At 32.5% G+C, this 16,245-nt stretch overlaps 1 protein-coding gene across 1 annotated transcript in view; it reads left to right on the forward strand.

Moving 5' to 3' along the window:
• Nucleotides 1-16,245, forward strand: part of stnB (stoned B) — a 44,875-nt gene that overhangs the window by 15,748 nt on the left and 12,882 nt on the right. The window contains exons 3-4 of the mRNA XM_089642417.1: nucleotides 6,281-6,462; nucleotides 14,356-14,533. Coding sequence (XP_089498543.1) covers nucleotides 6,281-6,462; nucleotides 14,356-14,533 — 360 coding nt within the window. The remainder of the gene's footprint in view (nucleotides 1-6,280; nucleotides 6,463-14,355; nucleotides 14,534-16,245) is intronic.

A 16,245-nucleotide genomic window follows, 5' to 3' on the forward strand; every position in this document is an offset into this window, starting at 1 on the left:
AAAAATTTTTTGAATATCAACAGTGTTATTGATATTTTAAAGAAGCTGGTACAATAAACTTTTTTAACGTCCTCGTATGGATTTTTGTCTACTTTATTATTAGGACCTAACGAGATCCCTTTATGCCACTCGAACGATTTTTGCCATATTATGGTATGTTTGAAAAACGTCTTAAGTGATCGCTTGCCATCAAAGATATTGCTAATATCTTTGCTTGCCATAATCTGCAAATTTTATAGAACCTAAAAATATGGGATAAACGGTAAAATCTGGATGTTAAAATTTCGTTCGTTTGGGTAATAGCAGAATTTGTGTAAACCTTGTATTACGCCAATGTCATGTCAACATATCTGGAATTGTAAAAACGTTTACATATTACGAGCTGTAGGCATAGTATAGCATATATATCTTAAGATGTCTGACATATAAGTAATAACATCATATTTTCCTAATTAATTAATTTACGAAGGGGCTAAACAATGTAAATGCGGAAAATGATTGCAATTTCCACAAAGGGAAACACGAAATAGTGGGCCTTTGTGGGATCATTATTAATGCGTCCACGCTGAAACATTATCGTGCGCCGCCAGCACGCGCTACGCTCCACGGGCTACGACACGCGACGTTGCCTACGCCAGACAGTACACCATAATAATGCCCTCTAAGCTAGACAGCGATGCAGTTATGCATCTTCCACTTATTCATAAAACCAACGATTAATTAGTGATGTAGCTTATCTTGTAGCTAGTGTGACGTTGGACGAAGTATGATTGAGCATATACCAGTATTATGGGAATTGTTTAATCTAAACGGTGGTTAATGGGAAAGCAATTTTCTTTATGGAATTATATTTATTACATTATCCTTTGAAGCCTCAACGTGTTTTGAAAAACCCATTAATTTTTCAGCTTTTATTTTATTTTAAACTAGTGAACCCCGCAATGCCGCAATGTCCGACTTCTTTCATTACTGAATACGAAAATGTTACTGTTAAAAACTACATTACATTTACTTTAATTCGACTCCGCGCCTCATTACAGTGCAGACTTAAGTATTTCTCGGGCGTCTCCGACTTCTATTACCATTCAATTCACTTTCTAAACACTCCTTGCACTAATAAAAACAATTTTTGAAATTTTCTGCAATATCGGTGGACTGCTTTTTGAGTTCTGCAAGCTCAAACATACGCAGGCAATTTTTTTGTAAATTAAGATTATGAAATATAAATCCACTGAAGATTTAAATTTTTCTTTATTTTAGAAGCAGCTTTGACAGTTTTTTATGGGTTTCACAATTTCAGCACTTCAATGAATTTACAATTAATTGCATTGATTAGTTGAACGAGTATTTATTTAAAATTATGGATCCTTATAATAATATTATTTATTTTGATATTATATATATAAATATAAATTACAAACAATACAAAAAAATGAACCTGTCTGTACTGGGAAGAATTCCCGTTTCAGGACAGCCAAATTGTGTATTTAGTGCATAATATTCTTACAATGGAATGGCGATGCTGTCAAAATAAATTTTGAGAACATTGTTGATTGCATTCGAAGTGAAAGGATGGTTTCTTTATCCTTGAAAGAATTGCAAAGATGTAATTTAGTACCAGGGTCAATTTGGATAACATTAGTAATTGCATTCAGAACAGATGAATGGTTTCTTTCGGGACATCACAAGTCTGAGATTCTTTCCAGGGCATTTTGGAGAACATTTACAATTGTATAGTTAGAATTTACACATTTATAAATCAGTATAAGACATATGAATCCTATAGTACTATATTTTTAGAAATTCTTAGGTGATAGGAATTACACATTACTAGACCAGAATATATTCATACGTTTCACTTAAATACCTACATGCATTTTAAGTGAAATCTATTTAAAACTGTTTTTCATATAAGTTTTTAGATTCTCACGGCCAAAAGCATTTTTGTTGTTTGTTTTTGGGGTGTTATGCCGTGTTGCGCTAACTCCTTCTTTATCCGACGTTTCGGACAGCGTTGCAGTGTCCATCATCAGGGCAGATCCGGTAGATCCGAAGATCCACATCTTCGGATCTACCGGATCTGCCCTGATGATGGACACTGCAACGCTGTCCGAAACGTCGGCTAAATAAGGAGTTAGCGCAACACGGCATAACACCCCAAAAACAAACAACAAAAATGTCTTTCATATGTTATGTTCAAACTTTTCACTTAAATACCTATATATATTTTAAGTTAAATATATTTAAAGCTGTCTTTTATATTATATATTAAAACGTTTCACTTAAATACCTACATACATTTTAAGTTAAATATATTTAAAGCTGTCTTTTATATTATATGTTCAAACGTTTCACTTAAATACATACTTCCCCACCTTCCTCTTCCCCATCTCCCTCCCCTCCCCAATACCCTCAGCCTCACAACATACCCCAATTGGGGATGCCATAGTCTCACTGGCTCCAGACGGGAGCAGTTGGGACTCTTGTGCGGTATTACTGTAAAAAAAAAAAAAAAAAAACATATATTTTAAGTGAAATCTATTTAATGCTGTCTTTCATATATTATGACATTTTTTAAAATAAATATTAAGAATTTCGCTTCGTTGTTCTTTGTATTGTTTTGTTATTTTTCAATCTCTGTCAATTCTTAGAAAAACTCATTTTCTCCAACGTTTTTGCAGTCATTTCTGTAAGCCTTTACTCCCAGTAGAAGAACAAAAATATGTTTTAAATCATACGACACTGGTGTTCATTTTCCCGTTTGTAATTTACGTCCCTTCTTGAGATTTGTGTTCAATCCCTAGTGTGGGTGGTTTAGGTACTTAGCTTCCCACCCTTGTTCAAAAACCTCCATTCAGATCGAACGATGACATACGTATTCTTGACGTGTCTGGAATTTAGTAGCTGGGATAGAATTACGATATCTCAAGCCTTCTGCATACAAAGCGGGCATTCGTAAATCCACTTGTGCCTCTGAATTGTAGATATTGGTTTCAGCACTGTCGCTGGACAATAAATACGTGATGTAATATGTATGAGAGAATAATCAAATAGATATAATTGTTACAGTCGCTATAATATTCACCAAAGTATTATGGTATCGTTCGAATGCCTATATTGTTGGTGTTTCAATATTATTCGCCTTAATTTCGTGGTCGAGGGTTAAGGCTCTCGAATATGAATCCGGCGGTCGCGGGTTCAAATCTCGGCGTGTCCAAGTAATAAATTAGCTAAATGCCTTTAGCCGTGTTTGATGACCAGATCTGAATAGATGGGTACTTCCCACCTTCCTCTTCCCTCTCTACTTCCCCCGCACAACTAACTTCAACTTCAGAACATACCCCAATTGGGAAAGCCATAGTCTCACTAGCTCCAGACGGTTGGGAGCAGTTGGGACTCTTGCGCGGTATTCAAATAAAATATGTAATGGTATAACAGTTGCGGTTGCTATAAACTTTATCAAAAGTATCAGAACTAGAACTGTAATATACCATATTTAGATTCAAAGGTAAAAATAAATCATTAGGTATTGGACAGTTAAAAGTCGGGTTGGGGGGTTGAGCGTTTACATGTCTGAATACCCAGTTACGATGTGTGAAATATTTTTTTTTCTTGTTTATAAAAAAAAAATTTTTTTTTTTTTAAATCTCACTAAATATTATAAGCATTAGTTACTCTCCTGAAATATCCATACAAATTGAAAATATCTCCAGAGTAAAAATAAATGCCACCGACGCGACGGGAAGGTGTTCTGGACCTGACCGGACATGGCTTTATTTTCAATTTTTATGGATATTTCAGGCGAGTAATTAATGTTTTTAATAATTTGTCTGATAGACATTAGTTTATCATTAAAAAATGTCATTGCAAACCTAAATTTTATTTACATTTAAGTCAGGTACGTTTTAAAAACGTTATATTTTGAGACTCAAAGATCGGCTAGGGAAATTTTAAATCTTCTTAGTAGATTACAGAATTTTATTTTTCTAGTAGGTACAGCCTTTTTGATCATATACCTCCTTACAGATGTTTCCAGCTATTCGAATTTCTTATTATTTGTCTTATTATTGGTCCTTTCGCAAGCTGACGACATCTTGTTTCACCTTTAACCGTACTACGTGCTTAGCATACTCTCACATAAGAGTAAAAATGGTGATCGTGCTTATCCACACCTTGAGGTGCTTAACTTGTTACTCTAGAAGCTGAGAATATTAAATTTCAAGTGGCTTTATATCTTTTTCTGGCTTTCATAATTCAGCAGTGTTTTAGGCCATTATGTCAAATTGTCGAGAGAGGGAAGGTAAAGTTATATATTTATTTGGTTTAAATTGAAAATATCAAAAGTATATGGAAGATTAGAGTCGGAAAAAATCAGATTTAGAAGAGATGAGATGTTGAATGGAGGGGAGGCAATTTTTGATAAGGCTTGATAGAAGAGAGGTTATTTGTTTAGAGAGGGACAGCCAATGCGTTCTAAAGTTTCCACTTGTAGACCACAGAAGGTACAATCTGGGAGACTGAATCTGAATTTCAAAAATATGAGAAAGAACGAAACAATGCCCAATCCTCATTTGGATAAGTGAGTAAATGTATTTGTTGGAGAAATGGGAGAGTTGTTGAAACCATGGTTTTGATGCGTTAGTCCTTTGTATTGAGGCATAGCAGGCTCCCTTGGATTGACTAGCAATGTGCCAATACTCTGACCCAATATTTGAGGATGGAAAAAACATAAAAAAGGGGAATGTGGTTTACGAGGGTAACAATAGGGTTGGATGCTTCTTGTTTTGACAAGGTTAATATCATTACCCACGATGCCAATATGTCCAGGAATCTAAATCGTCATATCGCATTGTCTTCTCTTTTCAAGTCTCACTGCACCGAGCCAGTTTACGAAATCGACAAAAACCAGAGACACTGCGTAGAAAAATACACGGCTTACACCGTTTGCAGAACAGTCATTGTGGGTTTTTTCCGATTTCGTTCTATTACCGATCCAGTGGGATGACGCCGACGGGCTTAGATGACAGAATAATGAGACCACCTAATCTCAAAGTAACGGAAATCGGTGTTATTGGAGAAACGTTTCACAGGATCGTGTACGACTTTGCCTTTGGGAATCTATGATTGCTTATTTCGTGATTCAATTTGTTAACAGAAAACAACTTTGCTTTGAAAACAACAAATAATAATATTTGAAAAGGTTTTATTTGGTTTACGAAGAAGCAAAAAGTAAAAAAAAATGTAACAAGCAGTAATTGTTGAATGAAACACTAGTATATATTGAATTATTTCGCGGATAAGAGATAAGCCGCCATAGCTCAGTTGTCAGAGCTGTCGACCGGAAATCGAAGGGACACGGGTTCGTGTCCCGTTGGCGTCATGTATCTTTTATCAGGAGATTTTTCAATGTGGATGAGTGTTTCAGGCGAATAATTATTGCTTGTAAAATAAGCAAAAAGTATTTTTCCAGAAATACGTAGGATATTTTATTTTATTTTTTAATGATACTCCGCACAAGAATAATAATTTTGCATATGCAAAATGCCAGGCAAATATAGTGAAATCTGATATAAAAAAATAAAATATCGCCAAATTAAGCGATTTTCGGATGAAAATTTTAAATTTACATACGACATATTCATGTTTCAACATTTAAATTTCAATTTAAGCCCATCAAAATTTATTTTAAACAAGTAGGTACTTTTTAGGTAGGGCAATTTAAAAAAAAAATAGCCCCGAAGAAGCTACGGTTGTAGCAAACCAGGTCCGTTTTAAGCATAAAACATAAAAGTGGCGTCTACTCAGTCGTTTTATTTTAAATAACAAATAAATTTACTTGTGTAGACTGGGATTTTAACCTGCGATCTCCGGAATCGTAGTCGGGAGCCTTCCACCGAGGCCGTCTGTATTAAGTACTTACATTATTATTTACAATATTATTTATTTAATTCAGTTATTTATCCCCAAGGATAAAAACAGTATAAACGTTTGAACATTCGCTTACGTGTTATTTTGGTCGAGTGATTTCCTGGACCAACCACTTATCCTTGTTATTTTATCCTGAATTTTCCTGATATTTTTGTTCCCGTTAGTTACGTTAACAACTAAAGTGTCCTTTTGTAAATAAACTAAATTTTTTGTTTCATTTAACAAGATTACTATCCTACTAATACTATTACTACTATCTAAATGAAATTTACATTCCACGCTTATATATTATTCATTCCTAAATTGAAATAAATATTTAAAAATTTAATTTTATCAATGTATTTTTTCTTAGGCCTCGCGAGGGTGACATCCCCTACGATAGCAGCGGGTCGGGCATCATCCCCGTGCTCGCACCACCCCCTCCCGCTCGCAGCCCTGCGCAGGTGTCTTACACGGACACCTCCCCGCGGGTCAACCCCTTCGACAAGGGGGCCAACTTTGCCGAGGCTGCCTTCGGGGCGCATATGGACCAGCGTGAGTATTCATTCATATTTGTTTATTTTTGCAGTTACATTTGTCGCCTGTTTTAGTAAAAATAATAAGAATATAAATGGTAATACTTATTATAAATAAAATATAAAACTAATAAAACAGAACCAACATTAGAAATAATAATGTATTTTATACCCCCCAAACGAACACAAAACAAATGCAAACACACTGCAGTTTCATTGGACCTCGTACTTTCAATCTTTTACCGAAAAATATTCAAGTGATTACTAAACTTCCTCTACATTTAAAATAATTAAAATTATGGCTTTTCGACACAGCAGTTGAAACTTTTTTTATTTAATTTGTATCAATTTATATTTCTCATAAAATATTCACCATATATTACACTAAACACTTATAACTTAACTATACACTATTGTAAACACTTTTTATACAAACCTAGTTATATTTTTAGACAAAATGTAATCTTGTTTTTATTTTATATGCCCACAATTTGTTTATTTCTAGGTACAATAAAATAATAACTTAAATATATTACCCACGCACAGGCTGCGCCTTAGTGGGTTCCCATGTTAATGTAAAAATTGGGAAAAATAAAAGAAATAAAAAAAAAAATATTTGGATGATTTGTATAGCGCCGGTTTTGTGCAAAATCACCTCAAGGGCGATTGCATACTAGTCCCACCGTTGTGTCCAAATTTCATTAATATCGGTATAAAACTGTAGATTTGCATAAAAATCAAATAAAAAAACAGACACTCTCCTTTATATAATTATATTGTGTATTGTTGAGACGATTTTTGAAACGAACCAATATTTTTTGTGTACCGATTATTTCTAATATTTTGAAAGACAAACTGAAGAAGCTATTGAAGAAAAACATGATCGACTTTGAAAATGTGTTTAAAGTTTAAATTGTATTTAGGTTTTTTTTTAAATTTCATCAAGATATATTTTTTTAAATTATCTTCACACATGGGGCCCTTGCCCCGAAGAAATGATATTCCCACAAGGCTTGTTATCTTTAGGGATGCTGAATGAGAGGTTTTCTTTTAAGTAAAGGAAGGAAGTTTTGGGAGGCGTAGGGAGATCGTAGGAACCTGAGGGTCAGTGTGAACAGTCTGAATCCATTCCTACCACTGCGGTGCAAGGCGTTGGGTCGAGAGAGTTCGGATTCTCTCCGGGCACCACTAATAAGTCAACAAACGAAGCGAACCATTTGAGGTGACCTATGGCAGAGTTATTGGCTATCCAATTAATGGTACCCATACCTGCCTCCAAAACTAAAAATTACTGGCAATCAGCTGTCACAAAAGAGATTAGAAGTGAGACAAGGTGATAAAGATTTATTGACAGATTTGAAGTACATAAAGAAAAATAAGTTTTCAGTGTGGCACATGAAATACAAGGATGTAAATATATGAGTTGAGAAAACGCCGGAAGTGAAAATATATAGGGGATGCTTTTGATTGTTGTGCGATATTTACTGTTTATACGATTATTTCATAGTATAATTCTTTAATAATATCGTGTTTTAGATAAAAGAGAAGAAAACGGTTCTGTGTAATCTATTTGTTTCTAATATCATGTCCGGCTGGGCTTTTACATGTTATTTTTTTATTAATTGCAAAGAACATCTAAAAAATCACAACTAAATCAAAGCAAGATAAAAAAAATCAGAATAAAATAAAAAATAAAAAACAACTCTAAAACAAAAACAAATTCAAATACGAAATAAAATCGAAACTAGATACTCCACCATGCAAGATGGAAAAATATAAAACTAGGAAAATTACAATACATTGGTAAGATAAACAGAGCTACGTAGTTTGTATAATTAAATTGTATTGAATTTGATGCTCTTCTTTCTGAAATAAATTGGGTAATGACTTGTTTATATTTGGTGACTGATGTGTTAAATATATCAAGAATTAAGAAGTTAAGATTATATTCAGCTTCCGTAGAGTAACTGTGTAAGCTTATAACTTTGAGTGGATAGGTTGCCTTAACACTTCCCATTAAGGGCTTGTTTAAAAAAATCTTTTAGTTTATTAATTAAATTAATTGACATTTGAAAAAGCTTACTGTGTTTCAATTGATCGTGCCATTTCTGCCTTTGGCGAAAACCCCTTTCTTTTTTCATCACCTACGCCACATTTTAACACACTATAGAAATTGATTAATTCGAACGTGCTAATCTTCCTAGCGTGTCCCCTACTTTGTCTACCATTCGTTAATGTTAACCATATTATCACTATAAAAAAACTACATCATATCGATTTTTATTCGATTCCGTATCTCATTCAAATGCAGAGATAATGCGTGAAGTCTTCCTCAACGTTTCCGACTTCTTCTACGACTCTCTAACCACTTCTGGTACTAATAAGAACAAAGAACTTGCTTGGAAATTTTCTGTCCAGTAGTTTTTGAGTCTATAGGGCACAAACAATGTATATATACTCGTAGATAGTGTTAAAATCTGTACTCTCGAAAGGTGAGCGATGTAAATTTTCTACGCAACAGTTTTTAGCTAGCAACGTCATTTGCGTCGAAAGCCATGGTCACTGAGATCTCATCAAGGTTATAACTGCGGTCGTAGCGAAGTCAATTAATCATACAAAGAGTGAGAAATACCGTCTGGCTATAATATTTATGCCCAAGAACTCTTTCAATTGCTCTATTGCGACCCTTTTCCTCATTTTATCGCCGTCTCCAAATTGTTTGAACGTGCGCAAGCCATGGGGATTATTCGACTGAGTATTAAATTACATTTCTGAAAAGATCTCAGAAATATTAAAGTTAAGCTAAAAAGGAAAAGTTATTTTCCGGAATAAACTCCTTATTATTATTGTGTTTTTTTTTCTTGATTGTTATAATATTTTCGTGGAAAATCTTGTAAGAATTTTGTACGTGCGTAAAAATAATTGTATTTGCCACAATATTTATTTGCGGTTTATGAAAAGGGTAGGTACGTAAGTACTCTCAGACCACATACATTTATAAATATTATGAAGTTTTAAATAATCGGGAGGAGCGTCAGAATTGACTGTTTATTTATTTATTTACGCCCCTTTTAAGAATAGTAAACTTTACACAGTATTATACTGGTGTACCTCAGTAATAATCTTTTGTAGTTGTTGAGTGATAAATTGAAGATTTCGACTGACTTGGCATAGTATTCTGGGCATGTGGAATTCATAATACTGCAGTTAGTCCCAGAATTTCTGCTCTGAAATAAATGACGTCTTGTTTTAGGTAGTGGAATCCGAAAGCTTATCAATGCAAGCAATAATTCTGGACTGTCAAATTCATCAATTGGAATTTTATATAAAAATACCAAGTTAGTGAAAATCCTTTTGTCCGACAATTTAAGCAAATTCATATCATCATCAAGAGTGTTTTAGTTTAACAAAATAGCTGGAATACCAATTTCAAAAAGTTATAATTATTTTTTAATATATATTATTTTAGAGCTTCTACATGAATATTGTAATGTGAGTTCCGGACGGAAAAATTGTACTCAAGTCGATTCGAAAAGGCTAGTATAAAAACTAAACTTTAATGTGAGTTGTTTTTCGTTAATTATATTGCTTGCCATAATGAAAATAATAACTTCAAGACTTTTAGACAACTTTTTCTTTTTCTATTTTAAACCAAAATTTGGTTTGTTTTAATTAAATTACATTTATTCGTTTTCTATGGGAAATCGATGCTTGTTTCCAATGTCATGAATCAAATACCATTTTTAATTTATCTACAAGGGTTGAACATAATGCTTTTGCGGAGAGCTTGAAAACCTATCATAAAATTTATTAAAATATTTCATAGGGTCGAATACTCCTTTACATTCATAAATACAAGACACAAGAAATAACAACTAACACGTATATTAAAAACACTAGATCTCAGAGTCAAAAATATATCTAACAAGCAACTAGAACATACAGCTTTCAATACTATGGTACTAAACTCTTTAACAAAATCCCACTCTCATTCAAAACTCATAATAATATAATAATAATTTATTTTATTTTTTTTATTGCCGGTAACCCGGGCGTTTATTGACATCAATATTTGTTTACAAATTATGTGCGCTACCCGACTCACTAGACAATTTCTGTTCTGAGCCGGGTAGCAGTATCTACTTTTACATATATCAATAATAATAAAAGTGAATAAAAATACAAAGTAAATAAATAAAAATACAAAATACAGGAAAAAGAAACGTAATTAAAAAATAAAAGATTACCTAGATAAAATAATCTAAATATAAATTATTACATTCATATGTAACAGTAATTGAACATTTTAATATGTCATATAAAAATTAGCATGGAAGGTTTGCGAGTAACTTGTTAATCCAATTTCTTTTTTTGTTCATTAGCCACGTATTAAAGTATTTATATGTACATTTTCTGTTGATTTGAGTTGTATGTTGTGTTTCTTTTAAGAAAATATTGAATATGGAAGGTGCGAGGTAAGATTCATGTTTTTTAGCAAGAGTGGATTTAATTATTGGCACTTGTAAATGATTGTTAGATTTAGCTCTAGTGTTCTGGGAGTGAGATATGTGTGAAGGTGACGATTTTATGCAATTTGTATGGATAATTTTTTTTACGAATAGCTTCCTGATATCAAGTATTTTATTTTTAATTAAAAGATTTTCAGTGGGATAAAGATATGGTTTTTTGAACATAGTTCTAATAAGTGCTTTATGAGCTATATTAAGTAGCTTGATGTATGTGTCTGCGGCACCACCCCATGCCGATATACCATAAATTAAAATGCTTTGACAAAGGGAAAAGTAGACATTTTTTAGTAGTTTAAGTGACATAATGTTTCTAATCGTTTTAAAAATGTATATTTGTTTCCGGATTCTCATTGCAAGTGAAATTATGTGAAGTACCCATTTTAGTTTGCAATCCACTGTTAAACCAAGATACTTAATATTATCTGAATGTTCAATTTTTTCGCAGTCGCAGTTTTTGGTTTGTGATGTAGTACATGGATACAGGTGTAAAAGCGGGACGGTTTTTGGTTGCCCAATATTTGTCTTACTGAATGTTAGAAATTTGGTTTTCGAGGTGTTTAGGGTAAGAAGATTTTTGTCGAGCCATTTTTTTATCTCCCTCATACCAAATTCGGCGCTCTTAAATGCCTTTTCCCAAGATTGCTCTTTAATAAGAAGTACAGTATCATCTGCGTAGCTGATCACATTATAGCAGAGTGTTGGAATTTTAATATCAGTGAGACCATTAATATAGATAAGAAAAATAATAGGGCCTAAGACACTACCCTGAGGCACTCCGTACTTTATTTCTGCTGTGTCACTCAAGCATTTATTAAGTTCAACTATTTGTTTCCTATTTTTTGTATAACTGATGAACCATTTGAGCGGTTTTCCATTGATGCCAATATTTTTAAGTTTTTCGTATAAAATATCATGAGAGATGGTGTCAAAGGCTTTAGCCAGATCTAGAAATAATAATTTAATGGTTTACATATGAAATATGTTTTCTTAAAAATCACCTTATTACTATAACGCATTATAAAAGTTAGATCTCACAAAGTAGCTGGATACAAAACATAGGGAGATCAGACATGGAAAATATATTTACACTAAATACAGACTGAAAACAGAATCACTCAACTGCACTCAAAACATCATGGAATATGTTTATAATTATTTCGTACTATCCATATTACTACATTTTAATACATATAAATGAAATCCTCAGCACGGGAGATCCCAGTGAGGATCTCCATTTTTTACAAAAAAGGAAGACACTTATTATTTATTATTATCAATTTGCAAAACATTTCATGAAGCGTTTTTAGAAAACAAAAAAAAATCACATGTATAAACAATTGGTTGGTTGGAATAAATTGCCACCTACAAAAGAGCGCATTTATACAATTAAACAGATAATGCACGTTTATTAAGTTTAATAAATAATAGTATCTCACCATATCCGCAAACAAACTCATCTTTGCAACTGTTTTCACACGTTACATAACATTTCACAATAAAACTTTCGACTGAAATTTATTTCTTCAAATTATGTAAATAAAATTAAAAACAGATAAACGCTCATTTATCCTTAAATATGAGTAACAACACCCACAACTAAATAATTAATGAATTGATAAAACAAAATCACTAAACTGTAATTACGATTTTGCCGGCAGGGAATTTTTCCCAACCGCAAAAGTAAAGGTTGGTTTTACCGAGAATATTAAACCGTTATAAATTTAGACGTTCATTTAAGTAACGTCGCATATTTGAGAAAACATTTAATAATAATTTAAACGTTATCAGATTATTAATAACTATATGTGTGTACAGTAAGACATCATCGCGACCTTATTGTTGGTAAGGAATTTGTGAGTTGGTATTGTTTTTTTTTGTTATACTTTTGTACTACAATTACTACTTTATATTTTTGTACTACAATTGACTAAAAGTCTAAAGTATTTAGCTAATGTTAAAAACTTACACATTAATTTAGCTAATGGTACAAACCTACATAGTATTTAGCTAATGTTGGTTATGTTATTTGGCTATGCTATCAAATCTTTTCAATCAATATTAATTTAATCTAATTCTACCTTATTTGCACTATAGAAACTTATGTACTTGTATCTCTTGTTTACTTACTTACTTACTTTCTAATGTCATATCACAATCAAATGCCACATATATTTGTAATTCTTTTTTTTAAATATTTCTACGATTTTAACTGTGACATGTTATCATTGTTTATGGTATATTTATACCGTTGATATTAAATAAATGTTTCAAATCTACATAGTAATTTAACTAATCTTATAAACCTACACAGTAATTCTGCTAAGATAAAGGTGGGGTAAAATACATATTTTTATCCTATATAAATAAAAATCGGATATGTTTATCCGAGACACTTACTTGGTTACGAACCAATTCTTTAGAACATTGTGATCATTCTAAAAGATAGCTGCCAATCATATGGGAAAATTAGTTGCAAGATAATATTGTTAACTCTGATTTTGAAATATGACATGGAATAATTAGGTCCTAATGGTTGAGTGGAAAGAGACGTTTCCCGGTGAGACAGAGATCCTGGGTTCGATTCCCAGTTGAGAAGGTTTTCTTTTTAATGTTCTGTGTCTTTTCTATATGACTATTATTTTTACAACGAGAGGAACTTAACGTGGGAGTTAATAGGTACAATCTAACATTTATATTTTGATATCAAAGTTAAAGTTTCACATACAAAACAGTAAAAAAAAAATCTATTTCATTTTTCGTTTAGATTTGTTGTTATTATCTTCTTCTTCAATGATACATATTTTTATAGATATATTTAAAAAAATACAAACCTTTTAATGAACTGTGAATTAATTAAAAATAATAAGATTTTTTTTTAAGTGGATTAAAAAAATAAAAAAAGTAATTAAACAAAAAAAAAGTTAATATAATTCAGGGTAATTAATTCTCATTATCCTGACAAAGGATCCATAGTTTTGAAATATGTAGATTATTAGTAATTAAAAGTTGTGCATACAAAGAATTTAATTTTCATACAATTAAAATGATACCACAAAGTAATTTTGCAACTATTGCAGAAATAATAATAAGTCATCGAAAAAGGTGTCCGTGATTTTAAAATGAATTATCTAAGTGTGTAATAAAGGCATACTGTTTATTTATCAACCAAAACAGGCAGAAAATCTTTTTTTAAAACATTTCTTAGACAATTTCGATGTGAGTTCCTCCTGTTGCACTATACACGTCTAAGCGAAAGCCGACCTCCCTCCAAGTCTGTCAGTCTGTCTGACTTATTAAAAATATTTAAAAAATTGAGTTGTTTGAATGTGGTGCATTATGAGACTAGTCGGTTCAGTAGAATTCTTACCGTATCCCCATTTCAGAGGCTGAGGGCAGGGCCCCCATGCAGCGCTCCGACTCGCAGCCCGAGACGCCCCCCACGCCCCTGTTCGACGAAGACACCTCGCAGCCCCTCGAGGAGTTCCCCAGGATCAACTACGAGGGCCCCGGCTGGGAGGTGCAGCTCAGACAGCCTAATAAGAAAAAGATCACGGGACAAAGGTAAAAACATGATATATTCATATATTATTTTATGTTGTAATTTCAGTTTTGAAATTAAATAGGTAGGCATTTTATCGCTTGTCTAAATTCTTAATACGATCAGTTTCAATTTTGAAAATGACAGTTACACAGGACACACTGACAACCGAAATAAGCATTTTACATACATTTAAACAAATATTTATTCCACATCTCATGGAGAGTTTTCACGAATTCCGTATATATTTAAGGAATTATTATTATGCATATCGTTGTTGCCTACTTCTAAAATGTTTTATTTATTTATTTGTTGCATCTCACTATACATAAAAAACTATTTTTTTTCACATAAAAATCAACCTCACTAGGACTAAGCCTGTGTCGAGGTTTAACTTCATAAATTGATTGAGCTTAAGCAAAATGTTTTCATTGTCCAAATTAGGTGCTTGATGGTACGGGGACGACTATTAAAACTTCATCAGTTTGTTTGTTGACCGGTAAGGGTTACCTTCCGGGTTGCGGGTCCAAATCCAGACATTATAAAATAAAGAAGTTATATTTGTACGCAGTAGATACATCCATCGATTTAATACTTAAATGAATTACCACAGTCTCACAATATTCCTTAAATTACGCAAACGCTCCGATCTGTTCAGACGCTTGCCAGAGGATATTAACCGCTTAAATAAATATTCGGATGGGAATGTTTTTAACGTGATGTTTTGATGACAAGCTCTCTTTGAAAATTCAAATTGCAAGTCGCATTGCCGATAAAAGCACATTAACTCCAAAATGTTTACATTCTTTAGATTCGTTAGAATTCACACGAGTAAGAGTGAAATTAATTGCTTATTTTAAGTTACATTCTCTCAATAACATAACCTTCATACCGATAACCATAAGAGGGGATCCAGGAAAGAAAACTAATCTTGATGTAAGTAGGTACAGAAAAAAAAGAAAAATTTACATATTAAATTGTAGAGTGTGAAAATGATCCGCAGACATACTATGCACATTTTACGAGTTCCTATTACAATAGTTCTATAAAAAAATATACTCGTACATATTCTGTCTTCTTATATATTAGTGTCAGTGAAAGCTTTCAAATCTAACATGAATATCTACTCTGTGCTATATCTTTATTTTCTGGTCCCAGATTCAGAGAAAAGGTGTGATATCTGATAAATGATATTATCTCTTTGACTGTTTTCAGAGTTTTTGGAACACCAACAAATGGTTTAAGTAATGAAGATAAATGAATGATTTGTTGTTTTATATAGCTGTCTGTGACAATAGATACATTGGCAAATTTTCAAGACGGGACAGTACCCAAAAATAAAATGGGAATCTTAACTACGTAAGTGAAGAAGTCGTGTCCAAAAATATTCAGCGCAAGACCCAGCGTCATGGACGGACCTATGGTCTAATTTGTTTTGACAAGCCTAAAAAAGTGATCTTTCCGTGGGGTTTATTTCTGATTGACGTATTACACAAATTTCAGATGTTTTTATAGGAATCCTTCGGGAAATTACTAATTCATTGCCTAGAAAAATTTAATCTGGTGCTTTCAGCTAATTTCATAGTTGAAAAATTTTCAAACCGTTTTACTTACATAAAACATTTTAATTGTAAGGTATTAAATATAAATAACTTACACCCGTTGAGATAGGTCTAAAAATAATGTATATTATCGTTACGGATTCGGCGGAAATTAATTAAAATGAGGCTGGACA

Source organism: Hesperophylax consimilis, chromosome 18 (genome assembly GCF_061612785.1).
Source record: "Hesperophylax consimilis isolate HC1 chromosome 18, BYU_Hcon_1.0, whole genome shotgun sequence".
Lineage (NCBI taxonomy): Eukaryota > Metazoa > Arthropoda > Insecta > Trichoptera > Limnephilidae > Hesperophylax > Hesperophylax consimilis.